Genomic DNA, 27925 nt, shown 5'->3' on the forward strand with positions numbered 1-27925 from the left:
ATGGCCCTACTAGAAATTTACTGGAATAAGATAGTGGCATTAGCACAAGGGCAGTTAATTATCATTAAAGATAATGAGCTAAACAAGCTATGGGCAGCTAACCACACAAAGAAAATGCTGGGCGTAACAACTACCACGTGGGATAAATGGAGAAATGTGGTAGGAACAAAAGGGGTTATATTCATCGCAGATCAGGGATGGGAGCAAGCGGATGAGACTCCACAAATAGACAGGAAAAAACACAAACTGCCCAAGGATAAGCCTAGGGACATAGTCGTGTTTACAGATGTAAGTGAAAAAGCAGGAAAAACCAGATGGGGCTTTATAGTTAAGAATAAAGCTACAGGAGATACGGTAACCAAACAAAGCCAAATTATTACCGGTACGGCCCAGAAAGCAGAAGTAATGGCAGTACTCGAATCACTCCTGCATTGCATAGGGACCAACCTGAAAAGGGTAGAAGTGGTAACAGACAGCCACTACGGTGCACAAGCAATGACCTCGGACAAGAAGATTTGGCAGAATAATGGGTACAGAGGTGCCAAAAATAAGCCAATTCAGTACGAGGGGGAATGGAGAAAAATCCATGAGTTAATGGATAAAATGGACATAGTGGTAAGTCATCAAAAGGCTCACACTGCTGACTCAGCTGGTGCAGAAGCAGACTTTAACCAACTAGGAAACAGAGAAGTAGATGAACTAGTCCAGATGGGGTGAATAGTTCTTTACAAACAGGAAAAAGATAAGCTAAAAGCACTTCATGAAGATTGGGGACATTTGGGTTCCCGGATATTCATGAAGAGGCTAAAAGATGAGGGCATATTATATACTAGAGAGGAAGTTCTAGATATATGCGCTCAATGTTCTACTTGCCAAGAGCAAAAGGTTAGTAACCTAGGCAGAGTGGCGGGTCAACACATTAAATGCAGTACACCATGGAAGCAAATAGCATTAGATACTATGGGTCCAATGAAAGTAGCTACTTCAGTTGGACATAGGTATGCTATAGTTGCGGTGTGCATGGCTACAGGGTACTCAACTGGGCTCACCTCAAAATCATCCAATGCGCTGCCAGTATTGCAAATGCTTAACCTTCTGACGCTTGCTCTAGGTCCATTCCCATTGTTAAGGACTGACAATGGGACCCAATATAAGAATAAGAAGGTGGAGGATTGGTGTGCCGAGCATGGAGTCTCACACATATTCTCCCCTCCTTATACTCCCCAAGCAAATGGTTGCGCGGAGAGAACGATTGGAAAGCTTAAAACAACACTAGGGTTGTGGAAAGCAGAAAAGGACTGGGGACCCAAGCTAGTACGAGCCTGTGTGGAGTTAAATCTGACTCCCACTGATACAAGACCCAGTCCTAGAGAATTGATGGGATTACCCAACATCAGCTCAGTGGTGGAAATAGCTAATGCGCAGTCTCCCCCTCTACCTTGTGTGTTACAGGTGGGAGACTGGATTAGGATTAAGAACCCACCAGGAGCTGACACCGGGGATAGAGTTATCCCGAAAAAATACGGAAAAAGGCAACAAATTGTAGAAGTGATTAGTGCAAACACGGTCAAAGTAGACGGTGATATAACAGCCGATATAGCCCAGCTTAAGAAAGTATGTCCACCCAGGAGTTAGTACCGGAGTGGATGTACCTGCTGAACTGCAGGTCGGGATTGCAGGTGCGTCGCTCGGGAGACACCATTTGGGTGGCCTCACATGGTAGACATGAGGATCTGGCAAGGATGGGGGTTATGGTGGCTACCAATACTAGAGTATTGTGGCATAAAAGTATGTGCCAGGACCCTGAGGGGTTGGGTTATATGAACATAGCACCTTGCGATGTCTGTGGAGAAGCCACAGGAGAGGTCCAGTATGAGGGACCCGCAAATATGAGCATTAGACAAATAGCCACAGGGAATGATGGCGATGAAGGGGGGGGACGACAAAGAGTTGGTCGAATCCTATGGTGTAGGAAATGCAGTAGGGAGGTATTCCCGAACTGCATGTTAGGTGCACAGGTGGTCACAGGACACTGGGATCCTAATAAGTGTGTGTGTGCATGGACACACAGAGGGGTGCTGAGAGCGAAAGATTGCATGGAATGTAGGCACCAGCAAATTAAAGGAAAAACAGAACTACTAAAAGGGAGTTTACTCACCCCGGTGAGAATGGAAGATCCCCTATGGCCAGTAGAGCAGGGGCCATTCCAACAAGGTGGGGGAAAGAGCACTTATCAGAGTAGTGAACAGTGGTTGAAAGAGAGAAAAAGAGAACCAGTATCCCTCACGGGATATGGAATCCAACCAGGAGATCCAACTTGTTGGATGTTGGTGGATGGGAAATTCTCAAAATGGAATCCCAGGGAATACCTAAGCCAACTGCTGCTAAACAGGCGGGACTGGGATCAGGACGATAGTTATGACATAGATAACAATCATGAGAGGAATGATCATCATGGGATGATGAGAAGGTGCTGGTGGGAAGGCACAAGTAGACCAGTTAGGGAGCTACACTGGGGGAGGCTAATGAGAAAAGAGACAACAGTGTGTTGTGTTACCAGGCTCACGGAAGTGGAAGACACTGAGCCAGTGCAGGGAGACAAAAGGAAGAGGCACATGGTCCAATTGGGGTGGCAGTTATATATTGCCCAAGAACCAAAGACAAAATTGGACTGTGTGTATTCCTGCCATATGCTGGTGGACAGGAAGGCAGTTCCTGGAGAGGGAAGGGGTAAAAATGAAACTGCCCCTCCCGAGCCACACGGGAGAATGAGACAATTTATAAACCTATTGAGGAGAAAGACAACCCTCGACAGGCCAGGCCCTGGAGAGGTTACGTCAGGGCAAAGGGACACAGGCCATACTAGGTCCCCCATCTATAAGAAATAAGGGGACTAATTTAATCCCACTCTGTCTCCACAGGGAAGCATGAGGCTGGGTGAATATAGAACGATTCACAGAGTGCCAGGTAGGGTGGGGCTGGTGGGTAAGTATTCTTTCCACCATAATTATAATACCCAGTGCTATAGTACTTGGTTTAACCCTAGGGGTTATCTATGAACAACAGGAAAGAGCAGTAATTAGGGGCATAGAAGTGGACCAAGAAAGATGCCAGAGCAGCATTCCCACTTATAGGGCCTTTACCAAACGATGGGGAATACCAATACAGTGCACCCCAATAAATAGGACAGAGTGTCCGGGATATCCATCGGTAAAATTAAAACAAAAATGGAATAATACCAACTGGAACGATACCCGGAACGAGAATAGCAACCTAGTGGTGCTATGGAAATCGATGACTAACAACACCCTGCAAGGATGGCTAGTAAATATAACCCAAGGAGCGGTGTTAGTCAATCAAACCTGCGAAAATGGCCAATACATTAACTCTTATAAAGGGGGCCAATGGAAAGGGCAACTGGGAGATAGTAACAACATAACAGAGATCAAATTTATTTATGACCACGCTACTCATAGTCAGCCATGGGCGAATGTGGAGTGCCACAGCCCTAAGACTGCAATAAACCCCACGACCTGGCCTCTGACACTAAAAACTCTGTCTACTACCATGACACCCCGGAGCACAGCTGCCTCAGGAAATAACAGGAGCAGTGTGACTACTTTGACCCCGCCGACTGCTAGCACAACAGTAACCACAAATGCTTCAAGACACAGTAGCACAGAAAACAGGCCTAGTGCGAGTACCTCAACTGACAGATCAGCGGAGGCACAAAAACAAACACAGGAAATCATAGAGACATTGAACGTGTTATGTGTTAAAGGCAGCGGGACCAAAGCGAAATATAGAATACGAAGAAACGTGAACCATAAGGCTCGGAGCTCAGGCAACCCTGAGACTAAATGGCTGACAGATGTAGTCCTGTATTTGCACCCAGGTAATACCTCTTCTTGGGACAACAGAATGGTAGGAGGGAGCAATGGTATTATTTTACCGTATGCAAAAAATAGAACGTATAACTACCCAGGCTTCATTAGCGGCCCTATGGATAGGTTCCACAGAATGGAGTATGGAGTGGGGGGACATGATATCCCCCACTCCGCAAGAGCCGGAGAAAAACCAATAAAATATGCTACCACAGGATGGGTATGCCTTACGACCCATAATAATTCAAACCTGGGATTGGCCTACCCGAGGTCAACCCCATGGACCACTCTAGACCTTCGAAGTTTGCAGGAAAACTATCAACCTAGCCTAGAGATGGCGCAGGAAATGTGTGCTGAAGCTCCCCTATGGAACTGGGGACAAGAACCAAACAATATGTTCCATAGGAGAAAAGGGAAAACAGCACAACAATACTATGACCAATGGGTTAAACCCCCAGCAAATAAGACAGAAGCCTGGGCGAGATATCATTGCATTTCAGCCCATGGCAATCTAAAAGAGTCCGGGATCCCCCACTTTCATAGATGGTCAGGAGGGCATTATCCCTCACCCGGAATGTTGGGAGTAGCTCCAACATTCGCAGGAAGAAACGAGGAAGCGAACCAACGACTGGTAGATTGGGCAAACATGAGGGGCGCGTGCACCTATAGAAAGTTAGTTGGGGGAGCCATTATGAGGGAAATCAGAGCACAAGATAGAATGGAACATGTGCATCAGTTTGGGTACAGTTTCCCACCCATAGGCAAAGTGCACGAGGATTCGTTCATTTGGATGTATGGGTTAACCCTACAAAAATGGAATATCACCGCAGGCAAAATGAGTAGAAAGGCCATAAAAGTGAAAGAAACCGTAATTAGAGAAAATAAAGCTAGCAATACAGGAGCCACCAGGGGAATATCAAAAACCTCGGACCCAATAGCATTGGGATGGGCAAAAAGGCCTATAGACCCAACACCTCTTACTGGGGGTTATGTGCAATTAGCATGCTATGGAGGACTGAAGTTCCATGTAAACCCGGGAGATATACCTGGAACCAGAGATCAAACACTTAGGACGGACCCCTCCCTAGCAGGCTGGGCTAGATACACCATGGACCCTATAGCGGGGAGATGGTTTATGAAAGGATATAAGGAATGGGCTCTAAAACTAATGTGGCCCAAAAAGCAACAACAATGGCAGGACCTCTGGGGATCAGGGTCTGAGTGGAAAAAAAACCTGACAAAAGTCTGGAATAAATCTCTATGTAAGCAGTTAATGGACAACTCCACTAACTCTACTGGATGCGTAATAATAAAGAGAACAATACAATTGCTCCAGACTATGGGCCAGGAAAACTACTGTAACATATTTAAGGAAGACTTCTGGAAGAAAGGCTCAGAGGGTATAATGTGGTACAGAGATGAAGATACCACAGCTAAGGGTGGAATAGGGGGAAACTGGTTTGTCAAGGCCTGGGGAGGATTTACTACAGGAATGACTAAGGCGGCAAATGACTTAATAGTGGAACCAGTGAATAAAGTAGTTAGAGCTATAGAAGATAAATGGACTGACGTAACTACCTGGTGGACCAAAGCTAAAGCTACATTTTGGATGGGTTTGACCATAACCATAGGCATCCTGGTATTTAGTGGCGTAATGATGGCCATTGGCTATGCAAAAAAATGAGGACTATCAGTAGATCAGGGTTTGAGGGCGCTCGGGTTAGGCCTACTTAGGGGAATAACACTGCTAGGAAAGCTGGGGAAGAAAATAATAGAGTTAATACTAAAGCTGTTCTGGAAACTGTTGGCAGGTTTTGTGGTATGGAGCATGGTGTATGAGCGAGTGCATAAGCACAGTCCAAATACTGCAACAGCAGAAAGAAATACTCAGAGTAAATACAAAGCACGTGAGAGGCTCCTGGAAGAGGCAAGCCTCTAAAAGAACCTGTCAGTAGTATTAGAAGTGAGGCCCAGGTTGAAAAAAAGGGAGGTGACAACTAGGGGTTAGAAGAGAATATAAGGCAGAGTGAGACTAGAAAAGAGTATCTTGAGAACTACCCATCCAAGAACTTGCAGAAATCGAACCATGGCCGCCAACTACTCCAGCCAATCTGACTCTGATGACCGGGCTTCTGGACAACATGAGGAAATGGTAGCTAAAATATGCGGCCAAACATTACAAATAATTATATGGTCAGGGGTAGCGTGGAAAGGTAGACAAGGACAAGGTGTAGTCACCACCCTCGCAATGATATTAACCTGTATAGTGGCAATGGTTAAATTCGGACTCACTAAAGGAACCGAAGTTATGTTATCCATGGTACCCATAGTAGCAATACAAAGAATGGTTAAAATATGTGGAAAACATTATGGACTAGTAATCATGGGAGAAACCATGTCCATTGTGTTTAGACTGATGGGACAAATTGGAGAGTTTGAAGAGTGGAGTGACACCACAAACCAAACGCAACCCCTCTGCCAGTCCATAACAGGATTTAAGTATGCAGGCTGGGGGATGGAGATGTTAATGATGATAATAGTGATGGCTCAGATAATCAAAAGCCTAAGGCGTCTCAAAAAAAGGGAGAGTCAAATGAGAGTGGTAAAATTGGCCCTACCACTAACAGTATGGATACTAATAGCCATAGGCCTAGGAATATTAAAAGGAAGGGATGTGAATGAGTTGAGGCAAATCTGGGTACTTTGTTTACCAATCTTCTTTCCTACCCCCCCTCGCAGGAACATCCTGGGGAGAGTGACGGGGTAAGAGACGGACTATACATAAAAACTCAGGGGAAGGAGGAGGAGAAAATAGGAGAGAAGTTAGATTAATTAAGTTAGGGGAAAGTAAGAGATTATGGGTTAAAGGACAAACAAGAATAGTAATGGTAAATTGTGGAAAATGTGGAAAGTTAGCACCAGGGGAGCTGGCTCAAGAAAGCATACAGGGAGTGGTTCTCAGTGGAACCACCTGGATATGCCTGGGATGTTGGGACACGCAAGTGGCCTACCTGATAGACAGAAAAGAGGTAGGGAAAGAACCATACTTAGGGGTAATCACGTCCTGGGGACCCGGAACGATGATATCCAAGGACCAAGGTAGAGTAAGGGTAGCCATGGGAAAGAAGGGTAATAAAAGGTTAGACTACGGTGTACAGGGAGAGTGGCCATTCAGGACGGCCAACTGGAAATATGGAACACAACCTTTAAGAATGTGCTGCCAGAGAGAAAAGGGTCAGGGCGACTATAGAGCAGAACCAGAGGTTATGATAAAAGATCTAGCAAAGTGGTGGACCAAGGAGGACTTGGCGGCCCTAGAACAACATCCCAGCTTCGGGCACGAACTCTGGGATGTTAAAAAAGGAGGAAAAAGGTGGCACCTATCTACAATGGAAAGGTACCCCCCTAGATGGAGGATGCTGGATTGCAACCTAGGCAGCATAATGATAGGGACAGGCTGGGTTAAGGAGATGAGACAAGACCAGTTCTACCCGAGATTTAGGCCAGAAGTCAAGAAATGGGAACTTACTGAGGGGGATAGGCTACTCCAGAAAAAGGCGGGAATGATACAAAAGGAAGAAGTTTACCGAAAGAGAGTCAGTAAGCAAGAGCATGGAGAGGGAGTAGTAGTAACAGTAACTAGATTGGGAAGCTACACACATAGACACCGGAAAGAAACGCAGAGAGACAGGGGAAAAAAAGGAGCAGACGCCCAGGACAGCTACCGTTGGGGAAGGTAACCTTTCCAAGCTAATAGACGGAGAGATAGCAGGAAGGTTTAGAAAAGAACTACTGTCGGATGCAGGAGTAAGGAGGACAGGGCCCAATGGGAAGAAAGAGTGGCGCCCCATATGGGCACTACAAGCAGCAGAAAAAGCTCAAGTAAGAGATAAGGGAAGATCAGACAGACAGATGGAAAGGGGAGTAGGGAACTCGCCTAGCTGGGGGGAGATGGATCAACTCTCCAGGGCAGTGATGAGATGTGAGGACGCAGCAGGAGATCTAAGGAGGGAGTTAAAGTATATAGGGGACTAGTGGATTAAGATACTAGGGCCCAGCAGAAAGGAGAAGAAGAAGGGCAGGAAGGGCAATAGGAGAAAGTAATTGCTAACCCCATTGTCCCCTGATTCTAGGAAAGAGATGAGAAAAATGCGAGAGACGAATCAGACGGAGACCAAAGTAGAAACGAAACATTAATTTTAGGAGAATGGAGCATGGAACACATGGGGGAGTTTGTAAAGAATTGGCCGTTGTTTGACAGACCAGATCTAAAAGATTGTTGTGAAGGGCATATGTTATGTTGGAAATCAACCGACGTGCTAGATGTGTGTGGGAAAATGGTAGGAAGGCTGGTCTGGAGAGGCAGAGACTTAGTATGTTTGAACTGTCTGGACACGGGCAGAGATTGGCCAAAAATGAGATTGATGGTAAAGAGGGGAAATCAATGGGAAGTAACACAGGATAGGGAAGAAGCGAGGTTAAGGATAGTATACTCAGGACAGGAGATAGAGTGGAACAAGGATACCGGAAAGATTTATATGTCAGGACTAAATAATGAAATATATAACACAGGGTGGACCCATGAGAACGGACACATGGAACCTTCCATGTACCGGGTGTAAGAGGACCACCCAAGGAGAATTGACTAGGCGGTCACCTTCAGGAAGTAAAGTAACGAGTCCTTTTTGTAAGCATTGCTTTTGCGACATGACCTGTCATAGAGATAAAAAGATATGGTATCGGGAGGACAAGGAGGAACCTTGGCCCTTTGAATGCACATTTGCAGCTTATGCTAGGAGGAAGAATAGTGGCTAAGGGGCTTACCAGAGATTGGAAGTTTATAAAGAGTAGGCACATAATAGATATAGAGGATAAGAAACAAGACCTATACGGGATGGTGCAGGCACAGAATGGGAGGACGTTAGCAATTAAGTATTTAGGCCCAGTAAAACGGAAGAGTAGGAAAAGAGGGGTGGGAGGGTCAGATCTTGGAGAGGGTGTAACGAAAAGTAAAAGAAATCAGACCCCTCCCCTAGAAATCAGGCCAGATCCAGAGCTACCCCTGTGGGCCCTAGGACCAATTATAGACTGGGGAATGACTGCCACGACGGAGACCAACCAGCAGAGGGAGCCAAATGAACCAGACCTAACAAAACGGGACATCAAACAAGAACCCCTCGACATGAAGACTGAGGGAGAATGGTATGAGGAGACAAATGAACAGGCTCGAGAAGGGCTAGACATGAAACAAGAACCAATCAGCATGAAGACTGAGGGAGAGTGGTATGAACCGCTCGACCAAACTGACGCCCCAGCGGAAGAAGAGTTATGGGCATCAGTGCTGAAAGACTTAACATTGGACTGAGTCCCACCAAAAAATGTTGAGCATGCTACAAGAGAAGTAGTAGTGGCAAAATGTGACAAATCGATTGCACTCTCAAGTGTCTTCCCCTGAACTGAGTGTCTTAAGAGAGGTATAAAAGGAGGAGAGGTCCGTGCCTAGGGCATGATCCTCGACACATATGATGTGGACATCACATCATAGGGAATCATCAGGCAAGGTAAATTACTCTTCACTATACTCTGCTTGTATTGACTACTTTGACATTAAGGCACAAGCATTATATTGACTGGTATATCTTGAGAGTTGTGTTGTATTCTGGAAAGTCGCTCCATTAAAAGGAAGCAGTTGCGTAGGAGAGCAATCTCCTAGAGAGCAACAAGCGCTATTCTTGGGAGTACCAGAAACAATTCCAATTTGAAGGATTGAAAAAAGCCCAGATACAAGTAAGCCTCGTAGAAAGCCCAAAGTCACTAAAAAGGAGTCAGTATCTAAGCAGTAGGCAGTGAAAAGTGTAACCATAAGAAATTTGGAGACAATAAGAGATAGATACACAGCAGAGGCTGCCAATATTACTCTTATAGACACCAGTTTTCGGGAAGGACCAAGGGAATAGAGCTTTAATGTAAATATAGTGCTATTTGCTTTGTTTAAGAGTTATAAGAAGTGTTTAAGCTGATTTATATTTGCAATAGTATCTGGCATAGCATAACGCATTAAGGATTGATTGAGCATTATTGATGTATTAGGACTGTATAACCATTTAACTGTAATAACGTGTATATGACAAAAAACAGAGTGACTTAAATAAATGCTTGAAACTTTGACAACTAGGCCAGGGAACCTACCTGGAGAGCGAACGCCTTTGACACTCTCACTAAACGGAAAGTGACCCTGGTTATAGGTTAAAGGGATAGCACTAAAGAATATTTCATTGTGTGGACAATAATATATCTTTGGAAAAATCAAACATATAACAATACTAGTTTCCAAGTGACTACTAGCTGACGAGCATAATAACTAACAGAAGTTAATTATTAGGTATTGGTATACAAGAGAGGAAGAGACGGGTTAAGGGAATATAGGAGGAATCTATAAACATAAAGTAATAAAGTACTCATCTATCCAAGGCCCCACACTAGACCGGGGAAATAAGGGAGTGACAACGTGAACGAAGGAACAAACCCAACTCACGCGAAGGGCCAGTACGAATAAATAGACGGGTTGGTAGGGCCGCACGGCTAGGCCCTGGTCACACCGAAGTGACTAAAATCCTAAAGTACTCTGCCTAGCCAGAGGACGGGATAGAGGCTTTTGCTGCAGGCGACGGGCAAAAGTCAGCACCGTGACAAGTTCCTCTATGGCCATCTCTCTGCTCCACAATAGACCTCAAGTTCCTCTATGGCCATCTCTCTGCTCCACAATAGACCTCGAGTTCCTCTATGGCCATCTCTCTGCTCCACAATAGACCTCAAGTTCCTCTATGGCCATCTCTCTCCTCCACAATAGACCTCGAGTTCCTCTATGGCCATCTCTCTGCTCCACAATAGACCTCAAGTTCCTCAATGGCCATCTCTCTGCTGCACAATAGAGCTAGAGTTCCTCAATGGCCAGCTGAAAAAACTAACTGAGCCCCTCCGCACTTAGAAATAGTGAAGACAGAGTTGTGGTGATCCTTCAGAATGCTTTGTCCAACCCCCACCAATCTGAACCCTCCCAACCTAGTGAACGTAAAGCCCCACCCCAACCCTTACTAGAGCAACTCCAACAAACATACCTTTCCCCCTTCCCCTCCTCACCTCAAGAGTGTGAATGTTGCGCAACAGGAAGATGATTCCCGACAGGGCCAGCAAAAGGAAGATAGGGGTGTATTTGGACAGGTTCTTCCAAACAGTGCCCCCTTTCTGCCTCCCATGATCAGGCCCAGTCTCACGGTCTGATGTCCCCATGGCAACGGTGTCATGCCACTACCAGTCCCCCTGACATGAGCAAAGTCATAAAGGAGTCAGAAGCCAACAGTGGGGAAGTGTTTGCATTTACATAGAGCATGGAACACTAGGTTAACAATTCAGATTTCCTGTTTTATGAAGCACTCACATTGACCTCACTTTTCATTATAATCAATCTACAGTCAGCAAGGGAAAGCACTTGCAGTCATACATCACTGAAATGTTAACTCTGGGGTGGAGAATCCAGGTTCATTTGAGGTAATATCTTGGTATTCCAACGTTCAGTACAGTACTCAAACCAACTAGCCAGCAGTATAGCTCACAAAGCACTTTACAGTTACTACTGCTGCAGCAATGTCCAGCCAGTAAGTTAATACTTTGTTCAGGCAAAAATATCTGTATCACGAGATTGCTGCTCTGTTCTAAGATTTGTAATCCACTTGTTCTGGTCACATGACTGGAAGTCGGTGAATGTATTTGTTGATGTTGCATATTCTGGAACAGCCAGCCATAGGACTGCTAACTATGTCTATACCGGGCAGACCATGCAATGATTTACCCTTATTACTCCATGCTACCTGCAGTTGGCTACATACTCTAGCATTGGTACTAACCTACCACCACGGTCCGTGGATCATTTTTCCCAAACACATTTATCAGTAACAAAACATAGACAGTGATGTCAACAGATGGAGGGCAGAACGGGCTGTACACTTTAGATGCAGTGTTTGCTCAGCTGCACGTCATAGCTGTATAGAGGAACGAATATAAATCGTTGGAAATGTTTGTTAACCACCAAGCTAAATATTGTAGTATTCTTAGCAGCTAACGTTAGCTAAATTAGTGTAGCCAATACGATTTCTGTGTTGGCTCTTCTAGCTAGCCAGCTAGCAAACTTGCTTATGCTTGCTACTTGTACATGCACATATCTGACGTGAGATTGCGAAATATGGCAAATGCTTACTTAGTTGAACTGAAACTTGCGTTGCTCGAGATGATCTCACTGTCACACGATGTGCCTTTGTGCGGCTCTGCCAAACATACCATTTACTGTGATTATACCAATCATATTCATGTTCACTACTGCGCGTATCAGCTCATTGTGTCGTTTTACGAATCTGTCAGATTTCAGAACGAGATTCATCCGTTTAAATTTAAGGTTAAAGCCAACATCGCCTTCCAGAGAAATGCAGTTACCCCAAGCAGTGCTGTAGATATGATAGAACGTCACCTTAAGATCATATCCGTACAAAGCCCTCCCCTTTTTGGCTAGGCTTAAAGCACATATACTGGAAATCAAGTGTAGAATGTTATTTTTTATACCTCAGTGGTGGAGACCACATGTTTTTTGTTCTGTGAATTTATTTGACCCAGCATACCGCTATTTTGGTTGTTAGACTATACAAATTATGCCGTTGCTTTTATCCATGTAAACTGAACTGTAGGTTGGCTGGCCTGCAATGGATGTTATTCAATTATGTATAACATTACTGACTGCTGATCTGGGTTATACTGTCACCATGGGGCATCAGTGAAAAGGCAGAATGAGTGCGTTCACAGACGGACCCAGAAAGTGAAAGGTCCCGTTATATTTATTTAATTCTCGTACAGAAACGGAAACGAGGCACATTGGGCGATGGTTTAGATGGAGTTGGGGTAATATACGTTTGGTGTTTAAGGGGTTTGGAATTGGCCTGAGGAGGTTTGTGGTCTGTGAAAGGGAAATAGATACAAGAAGAAAAGGGACAGATAAAATAAACACAGATACATAAAGTGAGAATGACAGACAAGGAAGAGTCAGGTGACCAAAGATGGAGGGTAAAAAAACATGCGTAGACATAGGGGTCGAAATAAATTAAGGTTAAGGTTAGATTAACGTCTCGATCACACCGACAGTAAGATGCATTTCGGTACACCAAAAGTACATTCATTTCCAGTGGAACGCTGCGTTGCCTTGCAGCATTGCGTTGCGGAGGCAGTTGCAGTGCGTTCTGTGTGGTGCATATGTTGGGATTTATCGAACGTATTCGTCAAACTGTATGTGTAGACGGCTTGACAGAAACGGTAGCAGAAGGTGAATGTTGAACCTTTGCTGCACATGTAACAGGGTTATATTGGTGATTCCCCTTGCCACTTTATTGTTAAGCCAATGGGATTTTGGTTTTAGTTTTGTCTTGCCGTCACCTACTCAACATGGCATCTTATTGGCTGATTTGCGTAGCTTGCTTACGAGGGAGGATGTTTCAGTTAGAATCGTCCCAGTGAACAAGCACCAAACCAGCGGTAAGTTGTTGGTTGCAAAGCACTGTACATCAAAAGTGATTTTTATACTCCCAAGTGATGATTTAAGTGTACAATTTATATAAATTTGTTTGTAAATGTTATTCGAACATCACACATAATTTTTTTTTTTTTTTTGATGTACAGTGCTTTGCAACCAACAACTTACCGCTGGTTTGGTGCTTGTTCACTGGGACGATTCTAACTGAAACATCCTCCCTCGTAAGCAAGCTACGCAAACCAGCCAATAAGATGCCATGTTGAGTAGGTGACGGCAAGACAAAACTAAAACCAAAAACCCATTGGCTTAACAATAAAGTGGCAAGGGGAATCACCAATATAACCCTGTTACACACACATATCCAGATGATGCTACTGTAGGTACCGTACCATTTTGCCCAAAACAATGTCGGTGTGATCGAGGCTTTTTAGGTTTAGGTATACAAGTGACTTCAGAAACTATTCACACCCCTTGACTTTACCACATTTTGTTGTGTTACAGCCTGAATTTAAAATTGATTAAATTGAGATTTTGTGTCAATGGCCTACACACAATACCCCACAATGTCAAAGTGGAATTGTTTGTAGATAAGTATTCCACCCCTTTGTTATGGCAAGCCTAAATAAGTTCAGGAGTAAAAATGTGCTTAACAATTCACATATATTACATGGACTCATTCTGTGTGAAATAAGTGTTTAACATGATTTTTGAATGACGACCTCATCTCTGTACCCCACACATACAATTATCTGTAAGGTTCCTCAGTTATGTAGTGAATTTCAAACAGATTCAACCACAAAGACCAGGGAGGTTTTCCAATGCTTTGCAAAGATGGGCCCGTATTGGTATACTTTCTTTTGCAGATATTGAATATCCCTTTGAGTATGGTGAAGTTATTAATTACACTTTGGATGGTGTATCAATTCACCCAGTCACTACAAAGATACAGGCGTCCTTCCTAACTCATTTGCCGGAGAGGAAGGAATTTCACCATGAGGCCAGTGGTGACTTTAAAACAGTTGCAAAGTGTAAGGAATATGACAGGGGAAACCTGAGGGATCAACAACATTGTAGTTACTCCACAATACTAACCTAAATGACAGAGTGAAAAGAAGGAAGAAAAAAAAAATACTCCAAAACATGTATCTTGTTTGCAACAAGGCACTAAAGTAATACTGCAAAAGATGTGGCAAAGCAATTATCTTTATGTCCTGAATACAAAGCATTATGTTTGGGACAAATCCAACACATCACTGAGTACTGCTCTTCATATTTTCAAGCATGGTGGTGGATACCCATGTTATGGGTATGCATGTCTTCGGCAAGGACTACAGAGGTTTTTAGGGTAAAAATAAATTGAATAGAACCTAGCACAAGCAAAATCCTAGAGGAAAACCTGGTTCAGTCGGCTTCCCAACAGACACTGGGAGATGAATTCACCTTTCAGCAGGACAATAACCTAAAACACAAGGCCAAATATTGCTAACCAAGACAACATTGAATGTTCCTGAGTGGCCTAGTAAAAGTTGACTTAAATCGGTTTGAAAATCTATGGCAAGACTTAAACATAGCTTTCTAGCAATGATCAACAACCAACTTGACAGAGCTTGAAAACGTTTAAAAATAATAAAAAATGGGCAAATACTGTACAATCCAGGTGTGCGAAACTCTTACAGACTTATCCAGAAAGACTCACAGCTATAATCGCTGCCAAAGGTGATTCTAACATGTATTGACTCAGGGGTGTGAAAACTTATGAGATATTTCTGTATTTAATTTTCAAAACATTTGTTAAAAAAAAAATCGAAAAACATGTTTTCACTTTGTCATTATGCGGTATTGTGTGTAGATGGGTGAGAAAAATATATATTTAACCCATTTTGAATTCAGGCTGTAACAAAATGTGGAATAAGTCAAGGGAGATGAATACTTTCTGAAGGAACTGTAGTTTCAGTGAGTTGAGGGAAAAGCCATACTCAATTTAACAAACCATTGTTAAAGAAAACATTTTATTGTGTAAACATAGAGCACCAGATTTTTTCAAATCTTTTTTACAATTTGCATTTAACCTGGAGATACATTTCAGTGTCTAGTACAAACCATTCTCAGCAACTAAACTACCTTCTCAGCAAGCTGTGATATTTACATTCACACCAAATCATCTAGTCCAGACCTGGTCCTCTCACTCACCTGCAGGAATACAAGGATAGATTGAGGCATTTAAATACAGGAGAAATTGGAATTACATTTGGAGCCAAGCTGTCTAGCCTGAACTGTAGCCAATCTGTTTCTACTTAAAGGTAGATTGACATTGAGGAGATTTTAGACGACCGAGTAGCAGCACTTATATATGTGAATTCTAGTTCTATCTGATACTCCTGGAGATTCTTGTCTTCCACCGTGCAATCCCTTAACATCGGGACACACCGCGGATGACCATTAAATCGCAGCAATATAAGATTGCGTGTCGGCCGCGTGGGGAAAAACCAGGGGTGCCGGAAGTTGGAACTGCCATTCCCGCGTCTCCCCAACGTAAGTGAAGCAAGCATTAGCCAAACTGACTGACAGATCATGACAATGAACAACGTAGCATTGTCCAAGAGAATTAAAGGGAGAAAAATCATCCGGGCTATACAAACATATCCACATCCTTGAGTCCATATACCACTCGTTATATGGATGTGAGTCAGTAAGTTCTTAGAGGCGCTGTTAGAGCCATCAATAACATTCATCAGCACAGGTGGACTGAGATTATGGGCAGTCTCTTAGCTAATCCCAGAAGACCAGGAGAGGGACAGGCACTTCAGATTGGACCTCCCAGTGTGTGTTGCTGCTCTGTGTCTTCACTCTGGGCGTTGTTCTGAGTGTTGGAGTCAGGCTGTTCCATTTCGGCCGGTGAGAGGGGTGAGGGGGGCTGTGGTGTGCCTGTTCTGTCGCTGGCACCCCCCTCCTCCGCCTCTCTCTGTTGCACAGAGGACAGGTACTGCTCCAGCAGACTGCAGTCCTGACTGTCCCCCCCACCACCAGGAGCTAGGGACCCCCCCAAGGCCAGCGCCCGCACAGTCTCCATAGAGTCGCCCGTCCCACAGCTCAAGAAGGTGTCTTCCTGCCGCGCCTGCTGTTCACCTGTGAACTGGAAGCCCGAGTCCGGGAAGGAGAGGTCTGTGCAGGCCGCGTCTGCAGTGCTGAAGGCCACAGGCAGGGGGAGCCGAAGAGCTGGAGGGCCACAGAGCCCGGGGGTCAGAGCTGGCGCAGGAGATGACCCAGCCTGAGCCACACTGGCCAGCTGCGCCTCCACAGTACGCTGCCACTGCTGCATGTACTGAAGCTGCAGAGAGATGGGGAGGAGTGAGAAAGGGTGTATGAGCGTGAATCTGAATCTGATTGATACATAACCTTGTTTATCACTAATCTCAGTTAACCCAGAACTAAAGTCTTGCGTAATTGGTCAGATGCTTGATTTAGTTCTGGTTCAAGCCATACGTGTTAAGAGATGAGATGAAGAGCTCCACCCTCTCTCTTTGCAAGTTGATTGGTCCAAAGCACCATAACTAATGCTGCTTGTAATCTCACGCATCCCGTTGTATCGTGACACCTCTACGGTACCATTTATGTTTACGTAGTCAGTCTACGAGAGATTAGTGTATTACTGACCTGACCCCATAGAAAGTTCACAGCCTCCTCCTGTACCAGTCTCTGTAACCTCTCCTCTTCGTGGTGCTTGCGCACCCTGTACACAAACAACAAAGTATTAGTTGGAAGTACTTGACATATGCATTTGCCTGATATACATGATATTCAACATAAAAGGCTAGATACCTTCATCCTTCAGAACTATCTGGCTGTGCCATTAGAAGTGTTGAAAGACTGTGAAGTTACCTGTTGCAGGGACAACATATCCCCCCCAAGGCATCCAATGTTCTAATAGCTATAGCTATATTCTGATGCAATTGCACGCTCCCTCAAAACTTGAGACATCTTTGGCATTGTGTTGTGTGACAAAACTGCACATTTTAGAGTGGCCTTTTATTGTCACCAGCATAAGGGGGACCTGTGTAATGATAATGCTGTTTAATCAGCTTCTTGATATGCCACACCTGTCAGGTGGATGGATTATCTTGGCAAAGGAGAAATGCTCACTAACAGGGAAGTAAACAAACTTGTGCACAACATTTGAGAGAAATAAGCTTTTTGTGCTTAGCTCATGAAACCAACACTTTACATGTTGCGTTTATATTTTTGTTCAGTATATATTCTGAAGTGTGTCTAAAGACAAGGCTCTTTGTGCACTGCTTACAAAAGGCTAAATGTCTGCTCTTTCTAGTGACAATGGTTTTGTATGGAGATTGTCTTGCCAGTTTTTCTAGAAATGACAGGAGGTTGGGGAGGACGGGCTTGTGGTAATGGCTGGAGAGGAATTAGTGGAATAGTATCAAATACATGGTTTCCATATGTTTGATGCCATTCCATTTGCTCCGTTCCAACCATTATTATGAGCCGTCCTCTCCTCAGCAGCCTCCACTGCTAGAAACCTACTTCTCTAGCCTGACGTGGTGGTCCGTGTCTACATTCCAATTCTCTACCCTTCTTCGAGAAGTGTGCACTCGTACACTCCCCCTCATGTATTTAAAAAGATAGGACTGGTGTGAGGAATATTGTGGAAACTCCCTCCAGCCATGTATGCACCAATCCAATGCTTTAAAATGCATGAGGGGGAGTGAACAAGTGCACACTTCTGGAGAAGGGCAGAGAATCAGAAAGCAACCCTTGGATTGATTGGGGTCTCTTCCGTACCTCTCCAACTCTCCAGACAGGAAGATTATGTGCTCCTGCATCCTGCGCAGGCGGATCTCACACCGGACCTCTTTGGCCAGAGGGTGGCTACGCCGAGCCCACATTCCTCTCCACCATGCCTGGATCCTGACGGCTGCCCTGTCCGCCTCACAGCGGCCCAGCCTATCACATCTCAACACCGCTTCCTCTTCCTGCTTAGATCCCACCCTCACCTCTGCAGCAACGCAGTTTGAGTATGCTCCCTGGAGCGGAGCGCTGTCATTGGTCTGTGATTGGTCACCTGCCGTCACAGGTGGACTGGCGGTTGAGGTTAAGGTACAGGTGAGTGGGCTGTCAGCTGACACCCTTTCTCCCGTTACCTCCTTCACTCTATTCTCCTCCATCTCCATCTCCCTTTCCAAGGGTGCGTGTTGGGTCTTTTCAGGAAAGGTCTTTTTGGGACGGATGGGGTGTTCAGGCGCCAGTGAGTCAGGCTCAAATGTCTCAGTTTCGTCCTCGCTGTCAGAGCGGGCGGGGTCAGAGGTGACAAGTAGAAAGGTGGACTCGGAGGAGAGCAGACTGCCGGTGAGTTTATCTTCGTCTGTCTGGCTCTGAACGTCCTCCAGGTAGAGACGGTCCTCCATACCCCTGGGGCCACGGAGAGGTGGTGCGCCCGCCTGGGAGGCTTCGCAGCCCAGCCAGGTGTTTATCTGCAGGATCGCTGGCTCTGAACACACACACACACACACACACACACACAGAAGAGAGGAGAAAATTTGAGATTGACACACACTGAGAGTTACAGAATTTACAGAAACAAAAAAATACAAAACATCATCTGCTACCTGTCTGTCTGGCTGGTGAGGCAGTCACAGGCGTTGTGGCTCTGTCTGCCTCTCTGGCTCCCCCTAGTGGGGGCACATGACAGGGGCTGTGAGTCTCCACATCCAGCTGGGTGGGGCGGGGAGGGCTGGGGGAACCCCCTTGGGTCTGCTGCTGGAGTTGCCTCTGGTGGAACCTGGAGATATACACAGGACCCCTGGTTAAAGTAATGGGATTCAAAGGAGAGATGATGCCTTAAAAGATACATTGCGGTACCTCCTTTAAAAAAAAAAAAGTTAAATGACCAAAACTAAGCAGAAAAGACACAGAGGCACATTGATCCAGTTTAGGGTCAGCTGGTTTGTAACAATGGGTTGTATTTATAGCTAGAGCTTTTTCCAAGTGATCACAGGGAGGAGAACATATCCACTGCCAGTGTGATAGTTGACCTCATCGAACAGCTGTTGGCCTCACAGCCCAGTTATGGATGTATTGTCCTACCTCTGCCAGTTGTGAATGTATTGTCCTACCTCTGCCAGTTGTGAATGTATTGTCCTACCTCTGCCAGTTGTGAATGTATTGTCCTACCTCTGCCAGTTGTGAATGTATTGTCCTACCTCTGCCAGTTGTGAATGTATTGTCCTACCTCTGCCAGTTGTGAATGTATTGTCCTACCTCTGCCAGTTGTGAATGTATTGTCCTACCTCTGCCAGCTGTGAATGTATTGTCCTACCTCTGCCAGCTGTGGATGTACTGTCCTACCTCTGCCAGCTGTGGATGTACTGTCCTACCTCTGCCAGCTGTGGATGTACTGTCCTACCTCTGCCAGCTGTGGATGTATTGTCCTACCTCTGCCAGCTGTGGATGTATTGTCCTACCTCTGCCAGCTGTGGATGTATTGTCCTACCTCTGCCAGCTGTGGATGTATTGTCCTACCTCTGCCAGCTGTGGATGTATTGTCCTACCTCTGCCAGCTGTGGATGTATTGTCCTACCTCTGCCAGCTGTGGATGTATTGTCCTACCTCTGCCAGCTGTGGATGTATTGTCCTACCTCTGCCAGCTGTGGATGTATTGTCCTACCTCTGCCAGCTGTGGATGTATTGTCCTACCTCTGCCAGCTGTGGGTGTATTGTCCTACCTCTGCCAGCTGTGGATGTATTGTCCTACCTCTGCCAGCTGTGGATGTATTGTCCTACCTCTGCCAGCTGTGGATGTATTGTCCTACCTCTGCTTGCTGAGGATCTTCTCCAGCTTGGCATCCTCTGCCGTCTCCAGGGTTGACGTGGAGGTCAAAGGGCACACGGTGGCAAGGTACTGGACCAGTTGCACGTGCTGGCCTGGCCGGTACGAGCGACCTTTGCCCTGGCTGTACAGCCACTCCGCCTTCAACCTGAGATCGCAAACAATAGAGACATTATTGACCAGCAATGATAGTGTTCATTACTCTTCATAACCCTTCGGTCTCAACGTAGACTTTGATCTGAAGCCATTCTTGTGATTATTGTGACTTTGCCATTGTAATTGTTTGTAAGCTCGTGTAGTCTAAAATGAATCTATGACCGAATGCTATTGTTTTGCTTTTTGTATGGCGTTCTTTGTATGCCATTTTTTATATTTGAGAATTAACCAATGATATTAGGCCACATTTGGCCATGATTACAGACATCTGTGTGTCTTTTGACACTATATAAACGAGTAATCTCGCAGTGTTTGTGATTATACCCTGATGAAGACAGCTTGGCTGTCGAAACGTTGGACATTACATTTTTGCATCTGAGCTCCTAGAGTGTGCGGCTCTCCTTTGTTTTCAAGTGATCATTACTCAACACTTTGATGTTATAACTGCATAGTACGACACAGCAACCTTGCAGTCACCAGCCCATTTCTCTACCCAGGGATTGACATTATGGTCTGAAAGGCACTCGCCCTTTGGGCAAGTCAGAAGTAGATTTTGGTTGCCTGAAGATTATGATTACTTGCCTGAAAATGTAACAAGCTATTTTCACCCACACACAAGGGAGGAACCAAAAAGGCCAGACTACTTGCATTTTGTTTGTTACCAGTAAAATAAAATCACCTCAGATCTGGCTCAACATGCTCGACTGCTCAGATCACTTTCACCGGGCAATAGGGCAAACCTTAATGTCAATCAATTCTACCCTCCTTCCCCTGCAGTTAGCATTTTTAACTTCACTGGAGTTCTGGACCTGGTCTCACCCTTCTTTCTGTGACACCAAGTATCCGTCCAGGATCTTCAGGTTCAGGCACCAGCTCATGATGTACGGCCGGTAGTCGTATCCAGGCAACGAGGGGGTTGCCATGATGCAGGGGTTACTCATAATGGAGAGCTGTTCCAGGTCATGGAGGGGTGCCAGGTAGGAGACCTGTGGGAGGTAGAGAGAGAGAGAGAGAAATAGAGACAAGCAAGTGGGAGAGAAGTAGGAAAGAGATTGTTGTTAAAAGCAGAGCAGGTGAGAGTGCAAAGACAAAACGAGAGCAAAGAGAGAAAGTAGAGAGTGCAAAGGGACAAAAAAGCAGGGTCTTTACCTCATTGAGGTCTCTGATCTCATTCTCTGCCAGGGAGAGGATGGACAGATGGGCGGGCAAATGAGTGGGGACAGTCCGTAGCGTCGTAATGCTGTTACCATGAAGGAGAAGGGTCTGCAAAAGAAATAGCAGCCTGTCAAACAACACCACAGAAAAACTGTCCTGCTTAATGCTCCAGAATTCTATCTGCATCCCCATAACTCTGAAAAGTCATGAGGCAAGACCTGTTCTCACCTTTAAGGCTAACAGCTTGGTAAGATCACCAATGTTGGAGATGTTGTTGTCAGACACGTCCAAGTGTTGGAGAGCCACACAGCTGTTGAGCTGCTCAATCACCTGAGTGAAAAGTGGATATCCAAATTGCATGATCAGGAGACAAAATGAACATATTATGGAGGGAGTACATTGTCCACTTTCTTCCCCTCACCTTGATGTTGTTGCCTGACAGGTTGAGCCACTCCAGGTGTGGCAGGTCTCTCAGCCCTTCAATATAGCCAATACTGTTATTGGGCAGGTTCAGAACTCTCAGCTCGGTTAGACGACACACACCCATCATCCGCACCAGGCGGTTACCAGCAACTGATAGCTGCCCAGCACAGAACAGACAGAGGCAGAATAAGACAGCAAGACAATATAGAGGGAACTAATCCAACCCAATTTGGTGCATTGCAAGTTTGCAACAACTAGTAAATGCCCATTTACAAATAATCGGAGGAATTCAACAATGTTCAACAATTAAGTTGACCAGATTCCATCAAATGTGTTTGGATAGAAAGGTCTACCTGTTGGAGGCCTCGGCTCCTCTCCAGATGGTCCAGTTTCATGATGTGGTTCCGGTCCAGAATGAGTGTGTGTGTTTCATCAGAGCAGGTGAAACTGGGCTCCAGTTTCTGCAGACCCTGCAATGACAGGTCCCGCACTGGACCTAAAAGGGGAAACAGAGAGAAACATAAAACCATGGGCGTGGATGGATGTATAATCTATTATGCACGTGTTGGTAGTATCACCATGAACACGAACAATACATAGAAACAGTATGAGCCATACAGAGGAGGACAACAGCAACTAGGGAGGCAAGCTTATAAATCTACTATGTACATACTGTAGACACAGCCTCAAGCAAGATACGGAAAAGGATACAACTGAATCATGGAAGCCATCTTGGAGAACTGCAGTTGATCACTATCATACAGTTTATTCATACTGGGCAGACTTAGTCTGAGGGATGTTGATTCATTCACCTTCACTCTGTTGATTGAATAGCTGTTATAGCAGTACATACAGGACATAAAGAAATTCTGGGTGTGAAAATCTAGCATGGTATTGGGATTATTGGTCAGACAGTGAAAACAATTTCACATATGCAATGCAGCATAGCTCTACTGAAAACAATCCAGTCCTGAACGCATTCACCTAAATAAAGGTGAAATAAAAAAATAAAAATGACTGGACTATTTGATAATGAAAGGATGGGTAGCTAGCTACAGTCAGTAGTTCGAGCTAGCTAACGTAGGACAGAACCAATCATTGAAACATACGTATGTTCACTAAATCGTTGCCCTACAATGTCAAACGTCACACGAAGGTAGCTGTCATGCACTCACCAGTTGTGTCAAAAGTCAAATCTGATACTCCCATTTCGCGCAGAATATACGAGGCTGCACCAAACTCGCTACGCTAGCCTGCTTGCCAAAGCTCAACTGTCTTAGAGACCTCCGGCGAAAACAACAGAAAGAACGCTTAGAATTGATTGGAATATGTAGTTCAAAAATGTCCGTTTGTCATTAAAGGACCACTATGCTTGGCTTAAAAAAATTACACTAAGCTTTACTGCAGTGCAGGGCGCTGTTGATAAACAGGTGGGAAAGAGATCTCAATAGATTTACACTTGATAGCAATCCCAATATGAAACGAAAAAAAAGCATGATGGTACAAACATATCTATAAAAAAAGAAAAATACCTTCATTTTGTTCAATTTGTTGATCGGGTCCTTTGGCTTGCCTTTCTATCATCGCCATACTTCCCGCTTGTGTTAACGCCAAGCAACCTATCTAGTTGCTGATTGGTCAAATACTTTTTTATAAACAAAATTCATATTTGAAAATCAAAATACTGATCCTGACTGGATGTAATGAAATACATGATGTGTAGATAAAAATCCATAGATTTTTAAAATAAATAATTATGAAATCTCACCTATAACTTCGTTTCCGTTTCCGCCATCTTTCTTTCCGGTTTTGTGTCCTCCTCAGCCATCATGAAGTGAGTTAACGGAGTAATATCTATTGCCATCAAATGTTTAAATTAACACTTTTACCAATAAAAATGACATTTTTTACACAAGTACACATTGATCATCTATTCATGATTTATCTTAATCCGCTACAGGGTCGAGCTGTGCAGTTTCAGCGGGTATAAAATATACCCCGGCCATGGCGTCCGATACGCCAGGATAGACGGAAAGGTACGGCGATATGGCTACTCTTCCTTCCTCTAATGCGATTTAGTAGGGTTTGGTTTCTCACGGTTAACCGCAATAATAATAATATGCTACATCTCACCAATGTGTAGTTTAAAACACCCTCTGTCTTTCCCAGGTTTTCCAGTTCCTGAATGCTAAGTGTGAGTCTGCCTTCCTGGCTAAGAGGAACCCCAGACAGATCAACTGGACTGTGCTGTACAGGCGCAAACACAAGAAGGGCCAATCTGTAAGTACCTAGCTAGTTATTGTAATATTTTCCCCCAAACGCAGATAATATAACCTTAGTTCAGACATGATGTGCCTTTTTGTTTTTGGCTGCGGGTGTGACGTGTGCGTGGTTGTCATCTGCGTTATGTACCGTCGCCAGGCTGTGTCTTACAGCTTGTCGGCAGTGCTCACTCCACACACCTGTGGCCATAGAGCCACTGGAGATCATAGTACTGGCTCTGTGAAGTCTTTGACTCCTTACCACTGGTCAGCCTCCATACTCTCCTACAAACCTTTATATGTGAGAAAGATGTTAGTGGTTTGCAGTAATGTGAATACATCTGTGTGATTGTTACTGTTCATTGAGCAAGAAACGGTACTGTCAATGAGTTTTCATATAGGTCTAGTTCAGCTACACGAGTGACACTTAAATGTCTGTATTTCTCCTGTGTTGTGCCTATTGATACTCATCAACACTACCAAACTGCCCATAACTGATCCTGAATGTGGCCATGGTGTTCCTGACTGCATGTTGTCTATTTCCTGTGCTAACAGGAAGAGGTGACAAAGAAGCGCACACGTCGTGCTGTGAAGTTCCAGAGGGCCATCACCGGCGCCTCCCTGGCTGAGATCATGGCCAAGAGGAACCAGAAGCCTGAGGTCCGCAAGGCCCAGCGTGAGCAGGCCATCAGGTGAGGACCCGACTCAACCACGCTTCACCAGAAACGTTTTTTTAGATGTAAAATGGCAATGGCTGGCATGTTGGTGCAAAATAAGTGAACTGTCTACTGCTGTGGGGCTCTTATTGTGTGGTGTTTAAAAAGTACGTTTCTGTCAAGTTTGACATGTGAAGCACATTTAGCTGCTGTTCACACTGTGACACTGTCACCTTACTGTGATACTGTTTTAAATGTGAGATGGAACGGTGAATTGTCAGTCAGGTTTTATTTACTCATCATTTGTTATTTCTGCAGTCTGGACTCCAGTGTCTTGTTTTGCTTGTGTGGAATGGGCCTAATTTATATCATTCTGGTCTTCAGAGCTGCCAAGGAGGCCAAGAAGGCAAAGCAGACAACCAAGAAGCCATCTGCCGCTGGTGCTAAGGTAAGATAGATATATAGATATGTGTTTATATGACGGTGTGAATCTGCTTGTTCAGAAGCCTGTCAGAAAGTAAGAAACCTTTATGACCTGCATTTATAAAACACATCAAGGTTTCTCTTTTTTCATGTATCTGTGAAATTCAGATTTCTACATTTTTAAAGGTGTCACGTTCCTGACCTGTTTTCTGTTAATTTTGTATGTGTTTAGTTGGTCAGGGCGTGAGTTGGGGTGGGCATTCTATGTTTTGTGTTTCTATGTTTAGGTCAGGTGTAATTAGCCTTATATGGTTCTCAATCAGGGACAGGTGTTTGACGTTTCCTCTGATTGAGAACCATATAAAGGTAGGCTGTTCACACTGTTTGTTTGTGGGTGATTGTCTTCCGTGTCTGTGTATGTTGCACCACACGGGACGGTTTCGGTTTGTTCGTTTGATGTAGTCTGTTCCTGTTCGTGAGTTCTTCGTGTATTTATGTAAGTTCCATGTTCAGGTCTGTCTACGTCGTTTTGTTATTTTGTAGTTTGTTGAAGTGTTTTCGGTTTTCGTCTTTACTTTAATAAACTTCGTTATGTCAAATTAGCATGCTGCGCTTTGGTCCAATCCCTACTCCTCCTCTTCTTCCGAAGAGGAGGGCAGCCGTTACAAAAGGGACAATCAGCAATTGCTACATACAATTTTGTACTTATAAATGAATGTTCTCATTTATTTCTTGAATATCACTTTTGTCTCATGAGCGTAGTTTAACTGCCGTACCTAATCAGAACCTAAAATATGAAATTTTACTCCAATTTTGGTAAACAGTGTATGTAAAACACTATACAGCCTCAACATGGTTAACTATAATTGTGATAGCATGGATGGTCAGTCCTTGCATCCATAGGTCTTTGAATTTTAGTTGTTGCATTTTTTCAGCCCATCCCTCAGCTTTTTACTGAAACGGGCAGGGTAGGGTGTAAGTGTTTCAACTGCTCATTGCCCCTTTAAAGGTACACTTTGGCTTACAAATTGGCAGTATTGGCCTCCCGGGTGGCGCAGTGGTCTAGGGCACTGCATCGCAGTGCTAGCTGCGCCACCAGAGTCTCTGGGTTCGCACCCGGGCTCTGTCGCAGCCGGCCGCGACCGGGAGGTCCGTGGGGCGACGCACAATTGGCCTAGCGTCGTCCGGGTTAGGGAGGGTTTGGCCGGTAGGGATATCCTTGTCTCATCGCGCTCCAGCGACTCCTGATGCGGGCCGGGCGCAGTGCGCGCTAACCAAGGGGGCCAGGTGCACGGTGTTTCCTCCGACACATTGGTGCGGCTGGCTTCCGGGTTGGAGGCGCGCTGTGTTAAGAAGCAGTGCGGCTTGGTTGGGTTGTGCTTCGGAGGACGCATGGCTTTCGACCTTAGTCTCTCCCGAGCCCGTACTGGAGTTGTAGCGATGAGACAAGATAGTAATTACTAGCAATTGGATACCACTAAAATTGGGGAGAAAAGGGGATAAAAAATAAATTAATAATAAAAACTTGGCAGTATTGGGTCGACTTCCGCAACTGACCGTATAGCAAGATGCTGCACGTTCTCCACAGCAGTCATGTTGCAGAAGAGGGAATGGGAAATGGCTCTTTAGGCACTCAATTGCATCCTCTTGCATCACTCTCTGCTCCCGAGTGGCGCAGCGGTCTAAGGCACTGCATCTGTGCTAGAGGCATCACTAAGAACCCTGGTTCGATCCCGGGCTGTATCACAACTTGCTGTGATCGGGAGTCCCATAGGGCGGTGCACAATTGGTCCAGTGTCGTACAGGTTAGGTTTTGCCGTGGTAGGCCATTATTGTAAAATAAGAATTTGGTCTGAAGTGACTTGCCGAGTTAAATAAAATGTATTTGCTTCACATTGCTGTTCTTGGACACCTCGTATTGCTGAACATCTGCCATAAATGGCACCTATGGTTTTAATTTATGCTTGACATTCTAATGGTACCAAGTGGTTTATGCAGTTAATCAAGAGCTGTGATTAACTGCATAACCCTAGCACTGTGGTCAGGTACTGAATTGGATTCCACGGGTGGTTAGTACTTTGTCTAATCTGAGTACTTTGTCTCCCTCTGTAGGCCCCTGCCAAGGCTGCACCCAAACCCAAGGTGGCAAAGCAAATGAAGGTCAATGCACCTCGCGTTGGAGGAAAACGCTAAACCTTTTTGCTTTGTTGGTTGTGAAATAAACTTTATTGGTAAACAAAGATGTTTGGGCTGTGTGATCTCTTGTTTGTCGGTGCTTTTGTTTTCTATATTTGTGTATTTGACAGTTGTCTGACCTGGTACGGTCATACACCCTCAACTGTCTTTCCTTACTAGTGTTTTATGTTTCGATGTCACGTGCACAAGTACAGTGAAAAGCCTTTCTTGCAAGCACTAAACCCAACAATGCAGTCATCAATAACCATGTAATACTACAAATAAGGTCGAACAAAAACACACAAGCTATACAAATAAGAACACAAAGTAAGCATACTAAATACAGGGTCGGTTGGAGTACGATTTATAATGTCTAGGGATAC

The 27925-nt window shown here is 44.8% G+C and overlaps 3 protein-coding genes and 1 non-coding gene across 4 annotated transcripts in view; 2 read left to right on the forward strand and 2 right to left on the reverse strand.

Moving 5' to 3' along the window:
- The window catches only part of LOC120058510 (NXPE family member 3-like), a 41852-nt gene extending 29445 nt beyond the window's left edge, over nt 1–12407 (reverse strand). Inside the window, exons 1-2 of the mRNA XM_039007224.1 lie at nt 12139–12407; nt 11025–11204 (exon numbers count right to left, since the gene is read on the reverse strand). Of these exons, the coding sequence (XP_038863152.1) occupies nt 11025–11174 (150 nt within the window). The 5' untranslated portion in view covers nt 11175–11204; nt 12139–12407. The remainder of the gene's footprint in view (nt 1–11024; nt 11205–12138) is intronic.
- Nucleotides 12408–15529: 3122 nt separating this feature from the next.
- LOC120058125 (centrosomal protein of 97 kDa-like) lies at nt 15530–23617 on the reverse strand. Its single transcript, XM_039006598.1, has 11 exons — nt 23560–23617; nt 22381–22523; nt 22026–22184; nt 21833–21934; nt 21599–21712; nt 21269–21435; nt 20277–20441; nt 19074–19246; nt 18250–18955; nt 17110–17185; nt 15530–16783 (listed from the first exon to the last, which is right to left on the reverse strand). Exons 1-11 carry the CDS (start codon nt 23615–23617, stop codon nt 16259–16261), a joined length of 2388 nt encoding a protein of 795 aa, XP_038862526.1. The 3' UTR covers nt 15530–16258.
- A 188-nt stretch (nt 23618–23805) lies between these two features.
- LOC120057996 (60S ribosomal protein L24) lies at nt 23806–27609 on the forward strand. Its single transcript, XM_039006482.1, has 6 exons — nt 23806–23861; nt 23988–24063; nt 24197–24307; nt 24844–24980; nt 25329–25392; nt 27480–27609. The coding sequence occupies exons 1-6, from the start codon at nt 23857–23859 to the stop codon at nt 27558–27560; spliced, it is 474 nt and encodes a 157-aa protein (XP_038862410.1). The 5' UTR covers nt 23806–23856; the 3' UTR covers nt 27561–27609.
- LOC120058601 lies at nt 24402–24581 on the forward strand. The gene has a single exon (XR_005478045.1). It is a non-coding gene; the product is annotated as a small nucleolar RNA SNORA23 (small nucleolar RNA).
- Nucleotides 27610–27925: the final 316 nt, after the last annotated feature.

Source organism: Salvelinus namaycush, chromosome 13 (assembly GCF_016432855.1).
Source record: "Salvelinus namaycush isolate Seneca chromosome 13, SaNama_1.0, whole genome shotgun sequence".
NCBI lineage: Eukaryota > Metazoa > Chordata > Actinopteri > Salmoniformes > Salmonidae > Salvelinus > Salvelinus namaycush.

Excerpts from the sequence above, each read along its gene's own strand:
- LOC120058125 (XM_039006598.1), bottom strand. The coding sequence starts at position 23,617 with ATGGCGATGATAGAAAGGCAAGCCAAAGGACCCGATCAACAAATTGAA. Across the intron at positions 20,442-21,268 it reads TTGGTGTCACAGAAAGAAGG|GTTGAAGGCGGAGTGGCTGT; the intron begins GTGAGACCAGGT and ends TTGCGATCTCAG. Across the intron at positions 17,186-18,249 it reads CTGTCTGGAGAGTTGGAGAG|GGTGCGCAAGCACCACGAAG; the intron begins GTACGGAAGAGA and ends GTTTGTGTACAG.
- LOC120057996 (XM_039006482.1), top strand. Across the intron at positions 24,064-24,196 it reads ACGCCAGGATAGACGGAAAG|GTTTTCCAGTTCCTGAATGC; the intron begins GTACGGCGATAT and ends TGTCTTTCCCAG. Across the intron at positions 24,981-25,328 it reads CAGCGTGAGCAGGCCATCAG|AGCTGCCAAGGAGGCCAAGA; the intron begins GTGAGGACCCGA and ends TCTGGTCTTCAG.